This window comes from Pongo pygmaeus, chromosome 6 (genome assembly GCF_028885625.2).
Source record: "Pongo pygmaeus isolate AG05252 chromosome 6, NHGRI_mPonPyg2-v2.0_pri, whole genome shotgun sequence".
Classification (NCBI taxonomy): Eukaryota; Metazoa; Chordata; class Mammalia; order Primates; family Hominidae; genus Pongo; species Pongo pygmaeus.
The window spans coordinates 54,327,331-54,348,978 of NC_072379.2; the positions used below are offsets into that span (position 1 = coordinate 54,327,331).

The 21,648-nt window shown below is 40.8% G+C and overlaps 1 protein-coding gene across 12 annotated transcripts in view; it reads left to right on the plus strand.

Moving 5' to 3' along the window:
* The window catches only part of PDE1C (phosphodiesterase 1C), a 573,061-nt gene that overhangs the window by 94,214 nt on the left and 457,199 nt on the right, over positions 1-21,648 (plus strand). For all 12 annotated transcript variants that reach the window (XM_054494175.2, XM_054494171.2, XM_054494172.1 and 9 more), the window contains one exon: positions 4,189-4,239. In XM_054494175.2, the coding sequence (XP_054350150.1) occupies positions 4,189-4,239 (51 nt within the window). The remainder of the gene's footprint in view (positions 1-4,188; positions 4,240-21,648) is intronic.

Genomic DNA, 21,648 nt, shown 5'->3' on the forward strand with positions numbered 1-21,648 from the left:
AACCTACATAATCATTCTTATAAGATCTCACCACATTTAAGCTCTAATTGCACCTGATAAACGGAACATCTACTTTATTATGAAAGCTTGCTGTATACTTTTAAACATGCAAGGCAAGCAGCAGTGTTTGAGGGCTCCTGTGCTGATGGAGAAGCCTGGGTGTGTCCGAACAGGCCTGCAGCGTGCTGGTGGACTGTCACACACATCTGGGCAGTTGTGCACTGGGGACAGAAGGGCTTGACGAGCCAGGCTACAGCACTTTTTGTAGTGCTAGCATCTGTTGAGTTTTAGTTTCGTTCTTTAAGCCCTTTAAGAGGTTCTGTTTTCACCTGCCTTCTAGACCATGCGGAGCGTATAGTCCAACAATAGTCAGCATAGAGTTGCATTCTGAACATCCAGGAGGCAGAGCCACCCGAGGGGCCATCTCAGTGTTGATCCATGGCTGTCATGTGGGACGGGGGCCTTGTGTTCCAATCGCCCCAGTTATTTGAAGGAAGCCAGTAATATGTATTTCTATTTGAAATCTCTTGGTTTTTAAATGTGGGCTGACAATTGTTTAAAAATTGAAAGCATTGTGAGACCAAACAAAACACACCTGGGGCTTCCTATAGTCATCTGGAAGGCAGTCTGAGATGTCTGGTCTACCAAGCTGTTTGTGGCATTCACTCTGTTGAGTTCCAAAAATATTGACTGAATGCATAGTTACTGTACAAAAGAATGGAAATACAATGATAAAAAGTGATGATCCTTGCCTTGGGTGGGGTAGCTTTTATTGTCCCCAGACCAGCATCCACCATATCACCTGGGAGCTTGTCAGACATGTAAATTCTTGGGCCTCACACCAGATGCATCAAATTAGAAACTGTATTCTAAGATACCTGCCCGGTGGTTCTGATGCCTGCTGAAGTTTGAGAACAACAGGCAGGTGTGGGAAGGGGAGTTATGCATATAGGCAGAGATCTGGGGGATGGAGAAGGTGGGGTGTGAGGCGAGGAGGCTTTTCAGAAGTGCATGGCTCCACCTGGATCTTAAAGGATGAGTAAGGAGTTGGCCAGATGAAGATGAGGGAGGAGTGCACCAAGGCTAGGGGGCAGCAAGAGCCAGAGCCAGGTAGGAAGAGTGTGTGAAGGGCGTGTGTGGGATTGTCCATCTAGTGCATGTGACTGAGTGCTGGAGTATGCTCTGGGAAATGAGGTGGGAGAATAAGTTGGTGCAGGTGAGCTGGATTGTGTTCTGTAGGGACTACAGCATCACGGGAGACCCTCTAATAGTGGAGTGTGGCATTGGGTATGTTTGTTTGTAGGGAAATCACGCTGGTGGCAAGGTTCAAATTCCTTCTGGATAGAGGAAACTCTCCTGGTGTCCCACTGGCCTGGATCCTGATTCTTGCCTTTCCTGGTGTGACTTGGATCTGGGTCAGCAATTCCCATCCTTGGATAGGGTGGTGGGCGGGGAGGGCCCGGCTGAGTGAAGATGTGGCTATTGCTGCATGTGAAATAGAGACATTGGTGTCTCTGTTCTTTTATTCTTGGAGGAATGTGCATACTCTTGGAGAATGTGCACACTCCAAGCTGGGCATTTAGGTGGTTGCCTGTGTTCTCAGCAATTGCAATGGTCTTTGTAATCCCATTTTAAAATGTCATTTTAAAGTTTCTGTAGCAAAGATTTTGGTAAAACCCTGGATCTATTTCTTTTTCTTTTTTCTTTGTTCTTTCTTTTTTGAGATAGGGTCTCGTTCTGTTGCCCAGGCTGGAGTGCAGTGGTTTGATCACAGCTCACTGCAGCCTCAACCTCCTGGGCTCAAGTGATCTTCTGCTGCAGCCTCCTGAGTAGCTGGAATTACAGGCATGCACCACCACACCCAGCTAAGTTGTTAAAACTTTTTTTGTGGAGACAGGGTCTCACTGTGTTGCCCAGGCTAGTCTCAAAGTTAGGAGCTCAAGTGTTCCTCCTGCCTCAGCCTCCCAAAGTGCCGGGATTACAGGTGTGAGCCACTATGCCCCACCCAGCTCTATTTCTTTCTTCAGACATTTGTGGTGTCTAAATGGAAGAAGCAAGTTGAACTCAAGGCCATGGAAATTCATGTCTATACCTAACTGGGACTCATTCCTTCTTCCTCCGTCCTCTCCTCCCCTCTCTCTTTTCTTCCCCCCGCCCTTTTTTTTATTATAAGATAACTTTGGTTACAGAAAACTCTTGAGAGCTTTCCCAGTGCTCATAAGATTTTTTTAATACTTAGCTATGATAACATCCAAGTTTTCCTGATGTGAGGATATGCAGTTGTGGTTAAAGACTTCTACTGAGATAGTTGACCATTGTTCTGAAATACTTTTGGATGTAGCTCTGAGTGGAGGCAAGAATATGAATGTGAATTATTTATATTCATGTGGTGGTTCTACAGAACATTTTAGAAGACAGCAAGAATCGCCATTGTTCTTAGAACTCCTGGATCTTTTTTTGAATTGGAAATCTTTTCTTTTAAAATGTATTTGGTGCAGAGTGTAGTAATTATTTCATTTCTTTCTTTTTATTTTTTGAGATAGAGTTTCGCTTTTGTCGCCCAGGCTGGAGTGCAGTGGCACAATCTCGGCTCACTGCAACTTCCACATCCCAGATTCAAGCGATTCTCCTGCCTCAGCCTCCCGAGTAGCTGGGATTACAGGCGCCGACCACCACGCCTGGCTAATTTTTCGTATTTTTAGTAGAGATGGGGTTTCGCCATGTTGGGCAGGCTGGTCTCCTGACCTCGTGATCCGACCGCCTCGGCCTCCCAAAGTGGTGGGACTACAGGCGTGAGCCACCTGCGCCAGGCCCATTTCTTTCTTTTTTTGAAATGCTGCGGTGTGACAGACGATGGGAGCTGGATGAATTATTGCCTCCCCCTGCTGGTCATTTTTATATAACATCTTATTAGTAATAGTGCAGATGATAAGGCAAAGCTAATACCAGAAAAACAAAAGATACTAAGATGGAATCTATTAATTTTTAAAAATTGCCTAAATTAGTAACAGATAAATTGCCCAAATTAGTAATTGCCCTTATTAGTAATAGAGTAGAGATGGTGAGGCAAAGCTAATGCCAGAAAAACAAAATATACTGAGATGGAATCCATTAATTTTTAAAAAATTGCTCAAATGTAGTAAATTTTAAAATGCTTACCTTTGTGAGAGGGTGGAATAAATTTTTCAACTTCTTTCATTTTTTGTAAAATGATATAATAAGTTTAGAAAGTAGTTACTGTATTGGTTTTATCCTTTTGCTGCAACTTTTCATACATTCATGATGACGTTAGCAATCTCCTTTATTCTGTTGATGCACTGAATGCTTTTTTCTCAGCTAGAATGAACAGGTGTTTCTTGTTGATTGCTTTGGGCGTTTATTCAAGTAGATCACAAATACTCATGTCTGTCTGCTATGTATACATACAACAACCAAGGTATGTTTATGGGCATGAAACATGGTATTTAAAGTGAGTGAAGCCTGTGTTTCCTCTTAACAACCAATCTCTTTTACCCAATAAAATGGGTTCATAAGTTATAAGGGACATTAAATATGACTCTATCCAGTGATAAGTTATATGGAGACTTTTCGTAGGAGGTAGCCTGCCCTGCTGAGAAGCTTTAGGGGTAAGGTTTCTAGCCAGTTTTCTGAACAATTTTATTGATGAACTTCCCTGTTTGTTAGCATCTAAATTTAATATCTTTCTGAACATTAACCAGCTTTTTATTTATCTTCCGAAATTCCTGCCTCAGCTTTGCCCCTATGGATCCTAGGAAACCAGACTCATTTCGATGCTTGGGGTACATTTGCGTGTTGACAGACAGCACTGTTAGAGGACTCTTGGAGCCAAAGGACTTCCACTAGCTTGGAAGCTGGTGCGTGTGCCTCTTACTAAGTGGACGTAAGCCAATTAACTTCTTTAGGCCTACTAAACTGGATGTTGTTGAGATCCTCTCTAGCTTCATCCAAATATTCTAATCAAAATGATTGAGATATTTGACTTCATTTAGGTGTTGAGGGCAGCCTTGGAAATACAGACACAGAGGGAGTAAAGTTGCTTTTATTCACTTACAAGACTCTTAAATACAGCCTGATGTCAAAGCATCTAGAGGACTGGCTGTATTGGGGCATATTTGGTGGACACATGTGCTTTATTTATTTAAATTGCATCCTCTTTTTTTTTTCTAGTTGCAAATGAAGCTGGAGACAAGAATGCCAGACCACTGGCCCGCTTCTCTCGTGAGTAAATCTTGTTTCACTTCTTTCCTGGTCTCCATCAGAAAATGTTCTCCAGAGATCTTTCCCCCATGCGGTATAGCTCTTCAATCCTGTCAGGTGTTAATAAAATAGTAATGTAGGAAATGTCATCTGGTTAACATCCCACCTGAGCCCAGGCTGGTGAGCTACTCATTGCTACTGCCTTTTCAATCCTTAGAACTGTGGTTTCCAAATTGTGCTCTAAGCCTTTGCTATTCCAAGTATGGTCCTCAGAGGAGCAGAATCGAAATCACCCGGGGCCTTTTTAGAAACGTGGAGCCTCAGTCCCCCCACCACCCCTTCAGACCTATTGAGTCAGAATTTGTATTTTAACACATCTACAGGGGATGCCTGTTCACATTAGAGTTTGAGAAGTGCTATGCTAGGACTATCCTTTTAATGAATGTTTTATGACGATAAAGTGAGGAGAGGTACGTGAAATGCTTGTAGCTATGAAGGCATCATCACCATTCAAAGTGGACTTATGGACTTACTCCACTGGCTTTTCCTCAGTTTGGTGACATTTTGAAGCTTAGATGGATTGAATGGGTTTCCTTAGGCATTGGGGATATTCCTAGGGCTGTGGTTAGGCCATGGGGCTTCCCTTGACTCCTTTGTCTCCAGGTCTTGATCCCTGTGAGAGAGTAGGAGTCTAAAGCCTCTCAATGGTTTCTGTACCAGTGTGATCAGCAAATTATCCAGCAAGTTAATGCACTCCCTGGAATGAAAACCTAGATTCCAAAGAAGGGAGGGGAAATACCAGAGACGGATGAGGGTGGAGTGGAGATGCTCCCCAAACCCACTATGCACCAGGTGGAGAAATGGTAGGATTGTAAATAGAAACGATTTATTGCTGCCTCACAGGCTTGCACCAAAAGTAATTTCACTCACACTATCTGGGCCTCTGTTTTCTCACCTGGAAAATGTTCAAAATTGGACATTGCTACATTAATTTTTTTTTTTGCCTTCCTAAAAGTCACCTAATCTTTCCCTCTCTAGTATTGACTACAAAAAGACTTAGTAGCTCACGTGCCATCTGACTTCTTTTCCAGGTCAGTCAAAAATGTTGCTGTCTTTTGAAATTGTGGCCTGGGAGGAACTCTACAAATCCCCAGTCACTGCATTCCTTATGCAGGGTTGACTAGGTCTGAGTGTGGACAGTGCCATAGTAAATCTTATTATGTAAAGCTGAAAGTATAATTTCTCTACTTACAGGGCTGCCTCTAAACTGCCTCCAAGCTCTTTTTGGAAGGCTTTGAAACGTTGGGATTGATTTCCTAGAAATGATTTTTATAGAACTGTAATAATATACGATAATGAAAAAGCATGAAGTGCTCATATTTTAGAAATTGTGTAATAAAACACTCGCTTCTCATGAGCCCCATTCCTCACTGCCATCTCACCTGGAATCATTATTTCCAAAAGTGATATTTCATCCCATAGCTCAATGAGGTTGAAGAATATGCTTTTATCCCATTTTTTTCTTCATCTCCTGAGCAGTCGTCAGGCAAATAAGCTGGAATCGTGACCCAACCACACTGTGAGGGCTGTGCTGGGTGCCCGTTCCCCCATGGGAGTCCCCGAGGCTCACCAGAAGACAGACGAAGGTTGGGGGGGGGCGGTCCTTGCATGAGAGTTGAGGCAATTAGTCCCTTCACAGAGAAAGGAAGGTAACTTCTTTGTGTGAACTTCTCAACTGTATACTGGGTTGGAAGGATGATGTGTCCTTGAAAGCTTATTAGCTTGAGACAAGTAAGGACATGATGAACACCTATCTGTATAGGAAACAAGTAATTAGTGGCAAACCAATTAGGTTAGACTGATATAGGGAAAAAAAAGGAGAAAGAAAAATCCCCTGAGTTAATTGCAATACCCTGGAAAAAGTCAGATGGCACGTGAGCTACTAAGTCTTTTTGTAGTCACTACTGGAGAGGGAAAGATCAGGTGACTTTTAGGAAGGCAAAAAAATTATTTTTAATGTAGCAGTCTCCAATTGATGCTCACTTCACTTTATGACCTTGAAACTGACCTTCATTGTGTGGTGTGAAGGAAGAGTTCAGTTTGGGAAGATTGAGAGGATTCGGATGATAGATTTCTGTTTTTTTGAGATTGGAAGATGAAGTACTGCAACATTCTCTAATTTTTGCATCCAACAAGACAGAAAGCCTTGACAGTGTGCATTGCCTAGCATAGAATCAGGCACGAAGGGGATGGCGGCGGGGAGGGGGAGGCCAGAGCCTCTGCTGTGATGGCTGGAACCTCTAGGGGTCAGCAGAGATCTGGGAGTTGGGACTCGGGAAGTACTGCTTATGGTGGTGCATGCTGTGGAGTGAGTCCTGTGAGACTCTGGATCTACCAGGCCCCTTCACCACCCCCGTCCCATCATTGCAGGCTCAAGCAGTGGCTTCCGATCAACCTGACTTCAATTAGAGCATCTGCGTAGCAACCGTGGGCACATACGGTAACATGGGGAAGCCATTCTCCTAGAAGTGGGGGTTAGGAAGGAGGGAGGGGAACTCAAAGGAAGCTGAGATCATCTCTTCCCCTCACAAATGCTGGAAGAATGACAGTGTCCAGGAGAGTGAGGAGTTGAGAATGACCTTGACTTGAGAGTGCTGTGTGAATGCAGGCACACCAGCTTCCAACCAGCAGATGGTTTGAGAATGGCATCCATCACAAGGCCAGCTGTCCCGGGGCAAGAGCCACCGGGTGTGGGCACTGCCATGCTCTGCAGTGGGCAAGGGGAGCCAGAACACCTCATGTGGGTACTGCATGGTGGGCACCTCACATGGGTGCTGCATGGAAGGTACCCCATATGGGTAGTGCATGGTAGGCACCAGGGCAGTGTGGGGAACAGTTGATCTCCCCAGCTCAGGTCCAGGACTCAACTTGGTGACGACCTCCTGGAACCCACTGTGACTGGCGCTCCTGACATTGGGGACTTCTGGGATGAAGGCAGCTGGCTGTGGGGTCCCTTGCTAGTCTGGCTCTCTGGGATGCCGGTGAAGCTGCCCTCCAGTGCTAGGCCGTAAAAGCCCTCCTACCTTGAGATGTCTCTTTTATGCATCTGTCAGTCTCCCTATTAGCTCCTTGAGGCCGCAGGCCCTGTCTGGTAGACGTACCTGGCGTAGGACAAACAATGATTGAATGAAGACTGCAAAAACTGGCCCCTTTCTGCTCTGTTCCCTCTGCTCCTCTTCCTCCTAACATCAGTGAGCCCTCCCGTTACCAGCGTACACGCTCCCCAACCCCCCAGAATTTGTCCTCAACGGTTGCCTACATGCTAGTGGGAGAGTCTTCAGAAGCCCTGATGTAAACTCTGAGAGGTCAAGCCTGGCTTTAAATTCTGTGCCACCTTGGGTAGGTAACCCAACCCCTCTAAGAACACATTTTCCGCCCCTCGATCCTAGGACAGTACTGTGTCCAGAATTGGTTCCTTCCACTGGGTTCCTGGTCTCGCTGACTTCAGAAATGAAGTCACGGACCCTCGTGGTGAGTGTTAACAGTTCTTAAAGATTTGTGTCCGGAGTACATTCCTTAAGATGTTCAGATGTGTCCGGAGTTTCTTCATTCTGGTGGGTTCACGATCTTGCTGACTTCAGGAGTGAAGCTGCAGACCTTCCCAGTGAGTGTTACAGCTCTTAAAAGTGGGATGTCCAGAGTTGTTTTCCTCTGGGTGGCTTGTGGTCTTGCTGGCTTCAGGGGTGAAACTGCAGACCTTTGCAACGTGTTACAGCTCATAACGGTAGTGCAGACCCAAAGAGCCAGCAACATCAAGATTCACTGCAAAGAGGAAAAGAACAAGCCTTCCACACCTGGCAAGCAGACCCAAAGGGTTTCTGCCAGCTGGGATGGCCTGCTTTTATTCTCTTATTTGGCCCCACCCACATGCTGCTGATTGGTCCATTTTAGAGTGCTGATTGGCCCGTTTTACAGAGTGCTGATTGGTCCGTTTTATAGAATGCTGATTGGTCCGTTTTACAGAGTGGTGATTGGCCTGTTTTTACAGAGTGCTGATTGGTGCATTTACAAACCTTTAGCCAGACACAGAGCTCTGATTGGTGCATTTACAATCCTTTAGCTAGACAGAAAAGTTCTCCAAGTCACCACCCAACCCAGAAGCCCAGCGGGATTCACCTCTCAATACTAGAACTGATTTCCAAGTTGTTGTGGATGATCACATGCAAGGGTGAATGGTAAAATGCATAAAAACATGTGATGTGGTCACTGAACATGGGAACAGATGTTGGACTATGTGAAGGACTAGAGTCCAGGAGGCCCCTGACAGGATAGACATGGACCCTTCAATTGCCGGATGAAGCTGGGGCAGCAGAGGTGGATATTGGCCCTGATACCCTGGAATCCATTATGTGAAGCACAGAGACTGTATACCACAAGCGCTCAGTAAGTGTGGGTGGTTGTTATTACCCTGAGTTTTCAGCCTTCCTCCCCTCTCTTCTTCCCTTTTTTCTTTAATTTCATATATACTTATTGAAGACTTTTCTGTTCTTCTGTGAGCCCTGGAGATAACACAGATGTGTTGGTTTGTCTTCAAAGAGTTCGCAATCTAATCAGGGAGACAGAAGTGACTGCTACAATACAGCATGTGGAAGGAAATGCTAATGATTGGTAGGAGGAGCTGGGAGAGTCAGAACAGGGACGCCTCAGCCAGCCTGGCGTGGAGGTGAATTCAAGGGAGTTCTCCTGGGGGAGGTGAGCATCAGCTGAGGCTTGAGGGTTTGAATGGGGATAACAGGTAAAGAAGGTAACTTATAATCTTCATTGAAAAAAACTCCCAATACCACATGTAAGGGAATGAAGGCCACATGTAGTGTTCAGACATGGCCACAGTGTGGCAGAAAAAGCCCAGATTTTGGTGGCATCTCTCTCCTCTAGAAGATGTAAAAGATGCTGCATTCAGTGCATTGGATAGAGCTTCTGTCAGGAGTCCAGGGCATTGGAGGAGCCCGAGAGAGGGAGACAGTGCCCACAAAGCTCTTGTGGCTGGGCAGCTCTATGCTGGAGTTCTGATTGCTTCCCTGAGGGAGGACTAATTTCTCCCCCAAGATGAGCAGTCGTGGAGAAGAAAATACAAAAGTCTTTCACTTTCCCAATTTTGTTACTTGTGGTTAACAGTGGTCTGAAAATGTGAAATGGAAAATTCCAGGAATAAACAATTCACAAGTTTTTATTTGAGTGCTGCTCTGAATAGCGAAATGAAATCTCACTCTGCCCCACCCAGGATGTTAATCTTCCCTTTGTCCAGTGGATCCATGTGTAGCTGCTACCCACACGTTAGTGACTTAGGAGCCCTCTTGTTTATCAGATTGCAGTGCTTGTATTCAAATCACCCTTATTTTATTTAGTAATTGCCTAAGTGTAATTTCTAAGTGCACTTAGTAAAAAGTGCAAGAGTACTGATGCTGGCAATTCGGATACACCACAGAGAAGCCATCAAGGGCTTCCTTTAAGTGAAAAGGTGAAAGTTCTTGACTTAATAAAGAGAAAAAAAAAGAAAAAAAATTGTATGCCAAGGTTGCTGAGATCCATAGGGAGAGCAAATTTTCTATCTGTGAAACTGTGAAGAAGGAAACACAAATTTGTGCTAGTTTTGTTGTTACACTAAAGCTACAAAAGTTACGGCCACAGGACAGGATAAGTGCTTAGTTAAGATGGAAGTGTTATTAAATTTGAGGATGGTAGACATGAACAGAATCATGTTCTGATTAACAGCAATCATGTTAGGCACCATCTCTGGTTTCAGGCAGTTGTTGGAATGTACCCCCTCGGGGTACATGGGGGACTACTATAGTGGTATCAAAAACAATAAGAAAATAGAGATTAATTAAAAATCCAGGTATTTTTAGGAATAGATTTTCCGTGAAAGAGCTGGAGTACTTAGGGTGGATGGGGGAGTGAAGCAAGGGGCGGCCCTTCGTATTTTTGTGCTGGGTGAATGATCCCCTTCCCTCGGCAGAGGTGGGAAATGGGAGGCAGAGATGTGCAGTGGGGTGAGCGCTGGGGTTGGTTGAAATAGCACCTATGACATGGTAATGCCACGTGTGGAGCCCCAGGGGGAACTCAAAATCATGTCCGAGACAGTGCTAGAGTTCAGCCAGGGAACTTTACTAGATCAGTTGTTATACCTAGGAGGGTTGGTGACAAAAGAAGGGAGCTTGAACTGGGGATGGATGAAGACAAAAAGAAGAAGAAATAAGTGGGAGGAACAATTGAGAAATGCCATGAGTGGGGGACTGTGGCTGGTGGCTGGGCTTTCAGTGTTCTCAGGGGCATGTACTACATTGAGACAGAACCATATAAGGGATCCAGGACAGACGAGATCACGTACATTTAGGGTGCTATGGCAAGCAAAAATAGTCAAACTAATAGAAATGCAGAATTGGATGGTGTTTGCTAGGAGCTGGGTGTGGGAGGAGCAAATGGGAAGTTGTTGCTCCATGGGTATAAAGTTTCCGTTATGTAAGATGAATAAGATGTAGAGATCTGCTGTACAACGTAATCCCTGTAGTTAACAATATGGTATTGTGCACTTTAAAATACATTAAGAGGGTAGCTCTCATGTTAAATTTTCATACCTCAAAAACCAACCAACCAATCAACCACGCAAGCAACATGAAAGAACACAAGACGGCTGGCTACTAGCTTCTTACCTACACTTATAATCATCCTCTCCCAGCTCCCCCAGTGACCTATGACACATACGTGTTTCAGAGCCACAGTTAGACCCCAAGTTGTGTTGACTCAAAATTTCCCTGCTTGCCCACAAGGGGGCTTCACCATTTTATCTTAGTCCCTTTCTCCACCCCTTTCATTCCAACACAGTTGTTATCAGGCAAGCCGATCAGCTTGGTTCAGTCAACATATGTATTCACTGGTGTTTGAAAGATTTCAAGTTAGAGTAGAGTTTACAAATTATCCAGTCCAGTGCTCACCACTCTGTCTAAATCTCAAATCCCTTGTATGACATCCCTGTCATGGGGTCATGAGCTCTCTGCAGGAGCCCATCCAGTGGAGGAATATTCACCATATCCTGGAAAGCACTGATGGTTGTGGTCAGAGTGATGGACTGGCATGTGTATGGGGGTAGGGAGCAGGACACTGAGACTCACTCTGCCTTCTCTTTTTGAATGTGCTTGATAGAGTCCTTGAAATATATCCAAAGACATATCCCTAGGTCCCTAACATGTTAGCCAGTGGTCCACCAGTGGACTGGCTGATGATGCTGTAAGTAGCTTCTAGGAGTTTATGGATGATACATGTAACCCAGATGTCAGCTGGAACTCCCAGTCCATTGAGATTTAGGTGAAGAGGTTTACATTGCTGTTGTGTGCTGACATTTGGAAGTTCAGAGCGCCCCCCGGTGCTTCTGTGAGTACCTGGGATGGTGGTGTTCTTCTGACCCTGATTTCCTACCTCTGTCGATTGCTTTCTTCTATTTGCTTCTGGCTATCTTCCTATTGCTCTGACATAGTCTCAGATGTGCTACGAAGCTCCTCCTCCTTTTTCTGGAGAGTAACCAAAGGCGTTGTTCAAAGCAGAGCTTGACTGAAGATTAAGAAGGGATGAACAAGGAAAATCCACAATATGCACTGCAATTGCAGACAGACCATTTAAATTCAATTTGATTTTCAACAGTCCATTCAGCCATTCTACCACCAATAAAAATGTTAAAGACTGCTTTGCCCATCCTTTTATCCTCACCCTCCTCCATTCTTTACCCTTTATTTCCACCTCCCTTTTAGGAATCAAAGCCACTCCTGGAATCCCTCATGCAGAGCAGCAGCTTGACTATCTCTCTTGTTTTGGTGGATCTACTCACACCCTTGTCCTCAGCATCTCACGTTCTACTCCTTTCAACTTATTTTTGCCTAAGTGCAGACTAGTTTCTGCTTCCTTAACGGGAATTGCGGTACCACCTATTGAGATAATAGCAAATATTTACCCTTGCTACGTGTGTACATGCTTACATAATTGAAAAATATGAATAGAATTTTTTTTTGTGTGTAATGTGACCCCAGGGAGGGCAAGGAAGACATGGCTTGGCTGTTGCACTCCAAGCACCTCCTCCTCTATTCTCTCAATGTATACTCCTTTGAATAAAGTTAAGATGAAGTTTTAGGTTTCTGCAAGAGACAGACGAGGATAACCTGAAAACCTTCTCATTTTTTACAAGCACATAGAAATGCTGAGTGAAATGTTTTAAAAATACATTTAAATGCATAGTTAAACTTGCAGTAAAGAAAGGGAACCCACAGGTGCCAGCAATGAAGGAGGAATTTAATATCAGTATAGTAAGCTGTTAACACGTGTGCAGATTTTGCAGCTATGCTGCATGCTGCTGTTAAGTCCATGTAATCTAGTAACACATGTTTTAACATCTACATGGGGAAAGGAGATAAGACCTTGGGCTATGCAGGGTGGGGAAGTTGAATATGAAACTTCTGCCTAACTCGGACTCTTAAAACATATGGCAGATTGTGTTTTCCAAAAATATTTGTAACTATATCTCCCATCCCACATGCTCTTCTTGCAATGTGATGCTGACAAGCCTCCCACTGAGATGGCAAGGCCTCTGTTTTCTTCCCTTGTGTCTGGGTGGCCTGTAAATGTGGCAGAGATGATATGATGTGACTTGCAAAGTTAGATTATCAGAAGAGACAGCTTCCACCTGCTGCCTGTTGGGATACTTGTTCTTAGAGCACTGTCATAATGCTGTGAGGAAACAGAGACCCTGTGGAAAGCCCATCTCTGAGCACTTCCCAAAGTACAAGTTTGTGAGCAAAATAGGTAATTGTTGTTGTTGGAAGCCACAAGTTTGGAGTGATCTGTTACGCATCAATAGGTAGTTGAAACAAGGGCTACGTCTTCAATAAAAGAGAGATCAGGAAAACAAAATGCGCCCATTAGCATACAGGGGTAATAAGGTAACTTGCTTGGCTTTTCTGGCTCTTGAGGAAAAGTCTTCCCTGGGCAATTGAAACTACCTGAATGGTCCAGGAACCCTTAGAGCCTAAGAAATGAACAAACATTAGTTCTGGGCTACTAATGGCAGAATCAAATGAAAAATCTTTTGAAATACAACCCAAGTCATAAGATATTCTCATGGAGAAAACAAGACCAACTAAGTATGAGCTCACAGTCAAAATTAAAAACAAAATAAAACAAAAAACCTGTAAGAGGCAGCAATCCTCCATGATGAGCAAGAGTCAGTGAACACAGATAATTAGAGCCTAAGAACTTGAGATGCAGGTTGAGTATCCTTTACCCAAAATGCCTGGGACCAGAAATGTTTTGGATTTTGAGTTTGTTTCTGACTTTGGAATATTTGTGTATGCGTAATGGGATATCTTGGGGATGGGGCCTAGGCCTAAACACAAAATTCATTTGCGTTTCATGTATATCTTAAATGCATAGCCTGAAGGTAACATTATACAGTATTTTAAATAATTTCATGTGTGAAACAAAGTTTGTGTACATTAAATCATCATTGAACTGCGACCTGTCATGTGAGGTCAGATGTGAAATTCCCACTTGTGGTGTCATGCTGGTGCTCAAAAAGCCTTGAATTTTGGAGCATTTTGGATTTCAATTTTTTGGATTAGGGATATTTAACCTGTGGTATAATGACAAACTGGAAAAAAAAAGACTAGGTCTATTTAAAAATGACAGAAGATATAAAATGAATTGAAACTCTAAGAAAGGAACAAGACCTTGGAAAAAAATGGAAAATTTTAAAGATAATCTGTGGAACTTCAAGAAATGTAAAATATAGCATAAAACCCCAACAAAACAAAACCCAAACACAGTTTACCAACTGTGTTGAATAGGACTAAAAGGAGAAATAATGAACCAGAAGAAAGATATATCTGAGGAGACTATCCAAAATGTAGCACAGAGAAATGGTGGATGTAGAAGAATGGTCAAACACTACGGAAGATAGAATGAGAAGGGCCAGCCCACATTTAGTAGGAGTTCAGAATAAAAGACCAGAGAGAATATGAACAAAATAGTAACTGAAGATCTAGTGGCTGAGAATTTTTCAGAATTGACTAGTGATATGAATCCTCAGACTGATGAATTGTACCTAGTTTCAAACAGGAAAATAAAAATCTATTGGCAGATACATTATAATGAAACTGCAGAACATTATAGATGATGAGCCAACACCAAAGATAATTGAAGAGAAAAGACAGGTTACCTACTGTGTCTGAGACTACGAGTTTAGTTTTTTTTTTTTTTTTTTAAATTTTTATTTTTGGTAGTTTTGCTCTTGTCACCCAGGCTGGAGTGCAGTAGCGCGATCTTGGCTTACTGCAACCTTCACTTCCTGGGTTTAAGCCATTCTCCTGCCTCAGCCTCCTGAGTAGCTCAGACTACAGGCATGCGCCACCACGCCTGGCTAATTTTTGTATTTTTTTTTTTTTAGTAGAGACAGGGTTTCACCATGTTGGCCAGGCTGGTCTCAAACTCCTGACCTCAAGTGATCTGCCTGCCTTGGCCTCCCAAAGTGCTAGGATATAGGCGTGAACCACCGCGCCTGGCTGAGTTTTGTTTTTTCTATGTTAAAAGAACTTCAGTTTTTAGCTGGGCCTATGTCCCCATATCCAAAAACAGAGTTAAAGCTAGGTGTGACCATGTAACTGAATTCTGGTCAATAGAATGTAAGCAGAACTGCCAAAAAAAGGTTTCTGGAAACTTTCTTGAGGCTTTTGTGTAGTCTTCGTCCCCTTTCTTTTTTATCCCTTTTTGATCCTGCTGCCTAGGACACAAATGTAATGCTTAGCGCTCTAGCTGCCATCTTGGACCACAATGATAGTGCTCAAACCCAAGGGTTGGTAGAGTGGTAATCTAAAGATTTTGTGAAACAGAGCTGCTATATCAGTTCTGAAAGGCTTACATCTCACTCAACAGAGATATAAACTTCTATCTCTGATTTTTATATAACAGAGATATAAGCTTTTATTTCATTTAATCTACTGGAATTTTGAGTTTCTGTTATTCAGACATAACTAATCATAACTGATGTATCTATCATAAATTAATTATTAGACTGACTGCAGACTTCCCAATAGTCTATTTAGAAGCCAGAAGTCAGATTAAATAATATTTGTATAGAGATGAGGGAAGAATACTGTTGACCTGAAATTTTAAACTGAGATAAATACCATTTAAGAATGAGGGCAAAATAAAGACATCTTTCAGGCAAACTCATTCTGAGAGAATTTATCATACACGTCCTTCCTGAGATAACTGCTAAAGGATATACCCCAGGAAGACTGTTGAATTCAGAAAGAAGAATGAACATAGGATAAAAGGACTAACCATTATTTATGTAATTCACAATTAAAAATTAAAATGAATATTAAGATGATTGCTGCTATTTAGTTTTAAAAAATGGCTTTATCAAAATATAATTCACATATTTTAAAGTTTACCCATTTAAAGGGCATAATTCAATGATTTTTAGTATATTTATGGAGTTGTGCCACCATCACCATAATCTAATTTCAGATAATTTTTGTCACTCCAAAAAGAAGTCCTGTGCCCAATAGTTACTTTCCATCTGAGATCCATGCCCACAGTCCTAGGAAGCTATTTAAATACTTCTTTTCTTATAGATTTGCCTATTCTGGCCATTTTATATAAATGAATTCATACAATATGTGGTCTATTGTGACTGGCTATGTTTTTGATTTAGCATAACGTCTTCAAGGTTCATCCACATTGTAACATGTATAAGCAAATCATTCCTTTATATTGCAGAACAATATTCCCTAGTATGGATATACATTTTATTTTTCCTTTCCTCAGTTGATGGACTTTTGGATTGTCTCTAATTTTTGGCTATTGTGAATAAAGTTGCTATGGATATTTGTATATCATTTTAAAAAGTGTGTATATGTTTTTATTTAGCTTGCTTGTATACCTATGAGTGGAATTGCTGGATTATATGGTAACTCTAAGTTCAACATTTTGAGGAACTTCCAGACTGTTATCCAAAGTGATTTTACTCTTTTATATTTCTGTTCACAATGTATGAGGGTTCCAGTTTCTCTAAATCCTCCTCTACACATGGTATGGTTATTTAAATAAATTTAACCCTAATGTGTGTGAAATATTGATATATTGTGGCTTTGATTTGTATTTCTCTAATGACTAATAATGTTTATCATATTTTAATATGCTTATTGCCCACTTGTATATCTTATTTGGAGAGCTAGATTTTTAGAAAAGGGGTAGCATCCCATTCTCTGAATTTCTAGTTGAAGGAAGCATGCTTAGGATGGAAAATTGTCATCACAAAAAAACTGCCAAACTTATTTATTAACCAAAAGTAGAAGAAAATAGAAACCCCTAAAGTGTTACTTCCCAAACTGGACTCATAATTTCTCCTCATCCCTACAGAAGTTCCTACTCCTGTGTTTTCTAACTGAATTGGTGCCATCCTATTTATTAGGCAATATTAACTGAAAACCTACAAATCATATATGCATCTCTATTCTCCCTCATCAGTCACCAAATTCCACTGATCATGACTCCTGAATTGTCTCATTCAGATCATTCTACTTTATTCTCATGGCCACAACTTTATTTTAAATTCTTAACATTCCTTATGTAATAGATTCCACTGAGTCTCCATCTTCCTCTGTGAAATCAATTCTCCTCCCTGCCAGAGCAATCTTTTAAAAGATAAATCTGACCATATCATTCTCCCTCTTAAAAGCCTTCACACACATTCTAGGAAGATAAAATAGACATACATTTTCCTATTTTTCCCATGAATTACAACTAAAACCCCTGGATATTATATACAAAATAACCAAAAGAATACTCTGAAGGCAAAAAGAAGAAAACAGAGTGACTAGAAAACTTGGGACCCAAGAAACAACATGTTGATGAGTTCCCTGAGTTTTCTTTTTTATCATATACCATAGACTTCGAGCTGAAAAAGATAAAAACCTGGAAATGACAACAGGTACCCACAAAAAAGAGCCCTAACATAACTCTACTGTCTACCTAAGGACCAGGAAAGGAGAAGCCTAGCAAGACAGAAAACTTTTAGATAATAAACACTCTACTCCCTCCAGACATCACAGGAAAAGCTGTGGCCCCATCCTCACCCATTCCAAAAAAGGCTTGCTGGGAAGCCTGGATGTCCACCCTCACAAAGCTGTAACAAGGTATCTCAACACCCTTGCTGGGGTGGCATCAGAAAAAGTTAAAACAGAGAGCTGGACCTTTCATCTAAACCAGCCTTCCTCCCATCATGATGTCAGTGAAGAATATGTGGGGAACCTAGACTGCCACTTCTAACTGACAGTAACCAAGCATCCCTCTTCCTCCCTGCTGGACTGAGTGTCAGGGGAGGCCTGGAGGAGAATCAGGACTATAGCACTGTACAATGATAATGAGGTCATTCCATACACAGTGTCAGTAGAGACCATGTGGGGAGCTGAAACTCTTACCCATTCCCAGCGATAACAAAGCTACATCCTTCCTCAGGTGTCAATGGAGCAATGGAAGCCCAGTAGGGAACTTGAACTTCTACCTCCATCTGGCATAATAAGGTAGTGCACCTTATTCCTTTGCTTGATCTGTGCCAGAGAAAGTCAGTTCAAACAGGATAAACCTGAAGAAACTCATGCCAAGATTCATTATTATTATTATTATTATTATTATTATTATTATTATTATTATTTTATTTTTAAAAATTTGGGACAGGGTCTCACTATGTTGCCCAGGCTGGTTTTGAACTCCTGGCCTCAAACAATCCTCCTGCCTTGACCTCCCAAAGTGCTGGGATTACAGGCATAAGCCACTGAACCCAGCCTCATAATTAAACTTCTAAAATCTCAAGAGAAATCTTGAAAGCAGCCAGAGAAAAGAGACATCTTACTTATAGGGAAAATTTGAATGAGAACAGATTTCTGATCAGAAGCCATGGAGGCACAATATTTTTCAAGTGCTAAAAGGGTAGAACTGTCAACCTAGAATCCCCTCTAATCAGCAAAAATATTCCTCAGAAATGGAGGGGAAATAAAGACACTATAAAATGAAGGAAAACTAAGAATTTGTTGCCAGCAGGCCTACTCTAAAAGAATATCTAAAGAAAGATCTCTAAACAAAAAGAAAACAATAAGACTAAGGAAACTTGGGACATCAGAAAGGAAGAAAGAACACAGTAAGCAACAATGTGGCTAAATCCAATAATGTTTCTTTCTCCTCTTGAGTTTTCTAAGTTATGTTTGATGGTTGAAGCAAAAATATTAGCACTATTTGATAATGTTCTAAATGTATGTATAGGAAATATTTAGTACAATTATATCAAAGAGGAGAAAGTAAAGGGACGTAAAGGGAGGTAAGGTTTCCACATTTTACTTACACTTCCAAAATGATAACATCAGAAGACTTTGGTAAGTTATTTATATATATATAGTGTAATATCTAGTACAACTATTGAGAAAATGATACAAAGAGATACACAATAGGTAAGGTGGAATTCTAAAAAAGGTTCAAGTAAGTCACAGGAAGACAGGAAAAATAAACTAGATAAATGAAAAACAAAGAGGACAAACAGGACACAAAAAATAAAATAGCAGATGTAAGCCCTGACGTATCAATAATTACATTAAATGTAAATGGTCTAAATATAGTAATTAAAAGACAGAGATTGGCAAAGTGGGTTAAAAAACATGACCCAACTATGTGCTATTAAAAACTCACTTCAAATGTGACTATATAGATAGGTTGACAGCTCATGCAAACATTAATTGAAGGAAACCTGTAGTGGCTATATTAACATCAGATAATGTAGACTTCAGAATGAAGAAAATATAGAGGGCAGAGAGAGACATTATATAATAATAAAAGGGTCAGCCTACAAGGAATACATAGCAATCCTATATATTTATGCACCAAACAATACAGTTGCAAAATATGTAAAGTAGAATCTGTTAGACCTAAAATGAGAAATAGAAAAATCTACAATTATAATTGGAGACTTCAACACATCTTTCTCAACAATAGATTGAACACAAGATACAAATTATGAATATCAGGAATAAAACAGGGGATATCACCACAGACCATGCAGATATCAAAAGGATAATAAGGGAATACTGTGAACAGTGCTACACAGATATATTTGATGACTTAGATGAAATGGGCTATTTTCTTAAAAAACATAAACTACTGGCCTGGCTCAGGCCTGTAATCCCAGCACTTTGGGAGGCTGAGGCGGGCGGATCGCGAGGTCAGGAGATCGAGACCATCCTGGCGAACATGATGAAACCCCGTCTCTACTAAAAACACAAAAAAATTAGCCGGTGTGGTGGTGGACCCCTGTAGTCCCAGCTACTCCGGAGGCTGAGGCAGGAGTATGGCGTGAACCTGGGAGGTGGAGCTTGCAGTGAGCCGAGATTGCGCCACTGCATTCCAGCCTGGGCAACAGAGTGAGACTCTGTCTCAAAAACAAAAAAACAAAAAAACAAAAAAAACCCACATAAACTACCAAAACTCATCCAATGTGAAGTAGATAATTTGAATAGCCTTATAACTCTATATTAAGAAAGTTTAGTATGTAATAAAAAACTGCCCCCCCTGCAATCTCTAGGTCCACATGGTGTGACTCAAATATTCTACCAAATTTCTAAAGAAAAATTAACATCAATTCTACATAATCTCTTCCAGAAAATAGAAGAGAAGGGACTGTTTCTCAGTTCATGTATGACGCTAGCATTGTCTTGATGCCAAAACCGAGAAAGACAGTACAAAAAGAGAAAAATTGCAGACCAATATCTCATTAATATAGATGCAAAAACCTTTAACAAAATTTTCACAAATGGAATTCAATAATATATAAAACAAAGTCTATGCCACACAACCAAGTGGGGTTAATTCTATGGATGCAAGTATCATTCACTATTCTAAAATCAATCAGTATAATCCACTATGTTAATAGGCTAAAGAAGAAAAATTACATGATCAGATCAATTGATGCACAAAAATATTTGACAGCATTCAACATTCATTCATGATAGAAACTCTCAGAAAAATAATAATTTAGGGGAATTTCTTCAACTTGATAAGGAACATCTACGAAAACCTTCAACTAACTTTATATTTAAGGGCAAAAACGGATGCTTTTCTTTAAAAATGAGAACAAGGCAAGAATGTTCAGTTACACTACTCCTATTCAACATAGTGTTGAAACCTCTAGCCAGTGTAATAAGGGATGAAAAGAAAACTTTTAAAACATACAGATAAAGATGCTTTTCTTTAAAAATGAGAACAAGGCAAGAATGTTCAGTTACACCACTCCTATTCAACATAGCGTTGAAACCTCTAGCCAGTGTAATAAGGGATGAAAAGAAAACTTTAAAAACATACAGATAAAAAAGACAGAAGTAAAATTGTCCCTTTTGCAGATGACATGGTTATTTACATAGAAAATCCCAGGGAAGCTAATTAAAAAAAATTCTAGAACTAATAAATGAGTTCTAGCAAGGTCACAGTACGTAAGATAAACATAGAAAATCAATTGTATTCCTGTATAAAAATAAAATATATAACAAGGTGAATCATATAACAAGGTGAAATATGTAGATGTAAATCTAACAAAACTTGTATGTACAAGACTTGTATGCTGAAAAATATGCAGTGCCCATGAAAGAAATCAAATAACATCTAAATAAGTGGAGATGCATACTGTGTTCATGGATTGGAAGATGAAACATAGCAAATATGTCAATTCTCCCTATAATTATATGCAGATTTAACACAATTTCTATCAAGATCCCAGCAAGATTTTTTATAGATATAGATAAGAGTATTCTAAAATTTATACAGAAAATCATAGAAAGTAGAACAGTTAAACCATTTTTAAAAAGAAAAAAAATGGTGTGAGGAGTCTATATACTCGATTTCAAGGACTAATATATAACTACGGTGATCAAGATGAGTGGTATTGGTGAAAGCATAGACTCACAAATTAATGGAATAGAATAGAAAACCCAGAAATCAATCCACAAAGATATGCTGAACTGATTTTTGACAGAGATGAAAAAGCAATTCAATGGAGGAAATATGACCTTTTCAACAAATTGTGCTTCAGTGTTGGACATCTGTAAACAAAAATATGAACCTTGACCTGTCTTACACATTAAACAAAAAATAATTCAAAATAGATCATGGGCCTAAATATAAAACTGTAAAGCTTATAGAAAAAACAGAAAATCTTTGGGACTTATGACTAGGAAAAATGGGCTTGACACAAAAAAATATGATCTATAAAAGTAAAAATTGACAAATTGGGCTTCATCAACATTAAAAATTGATGTTCTGTGAAAGATTTTGTTAGGATAAAAAGAC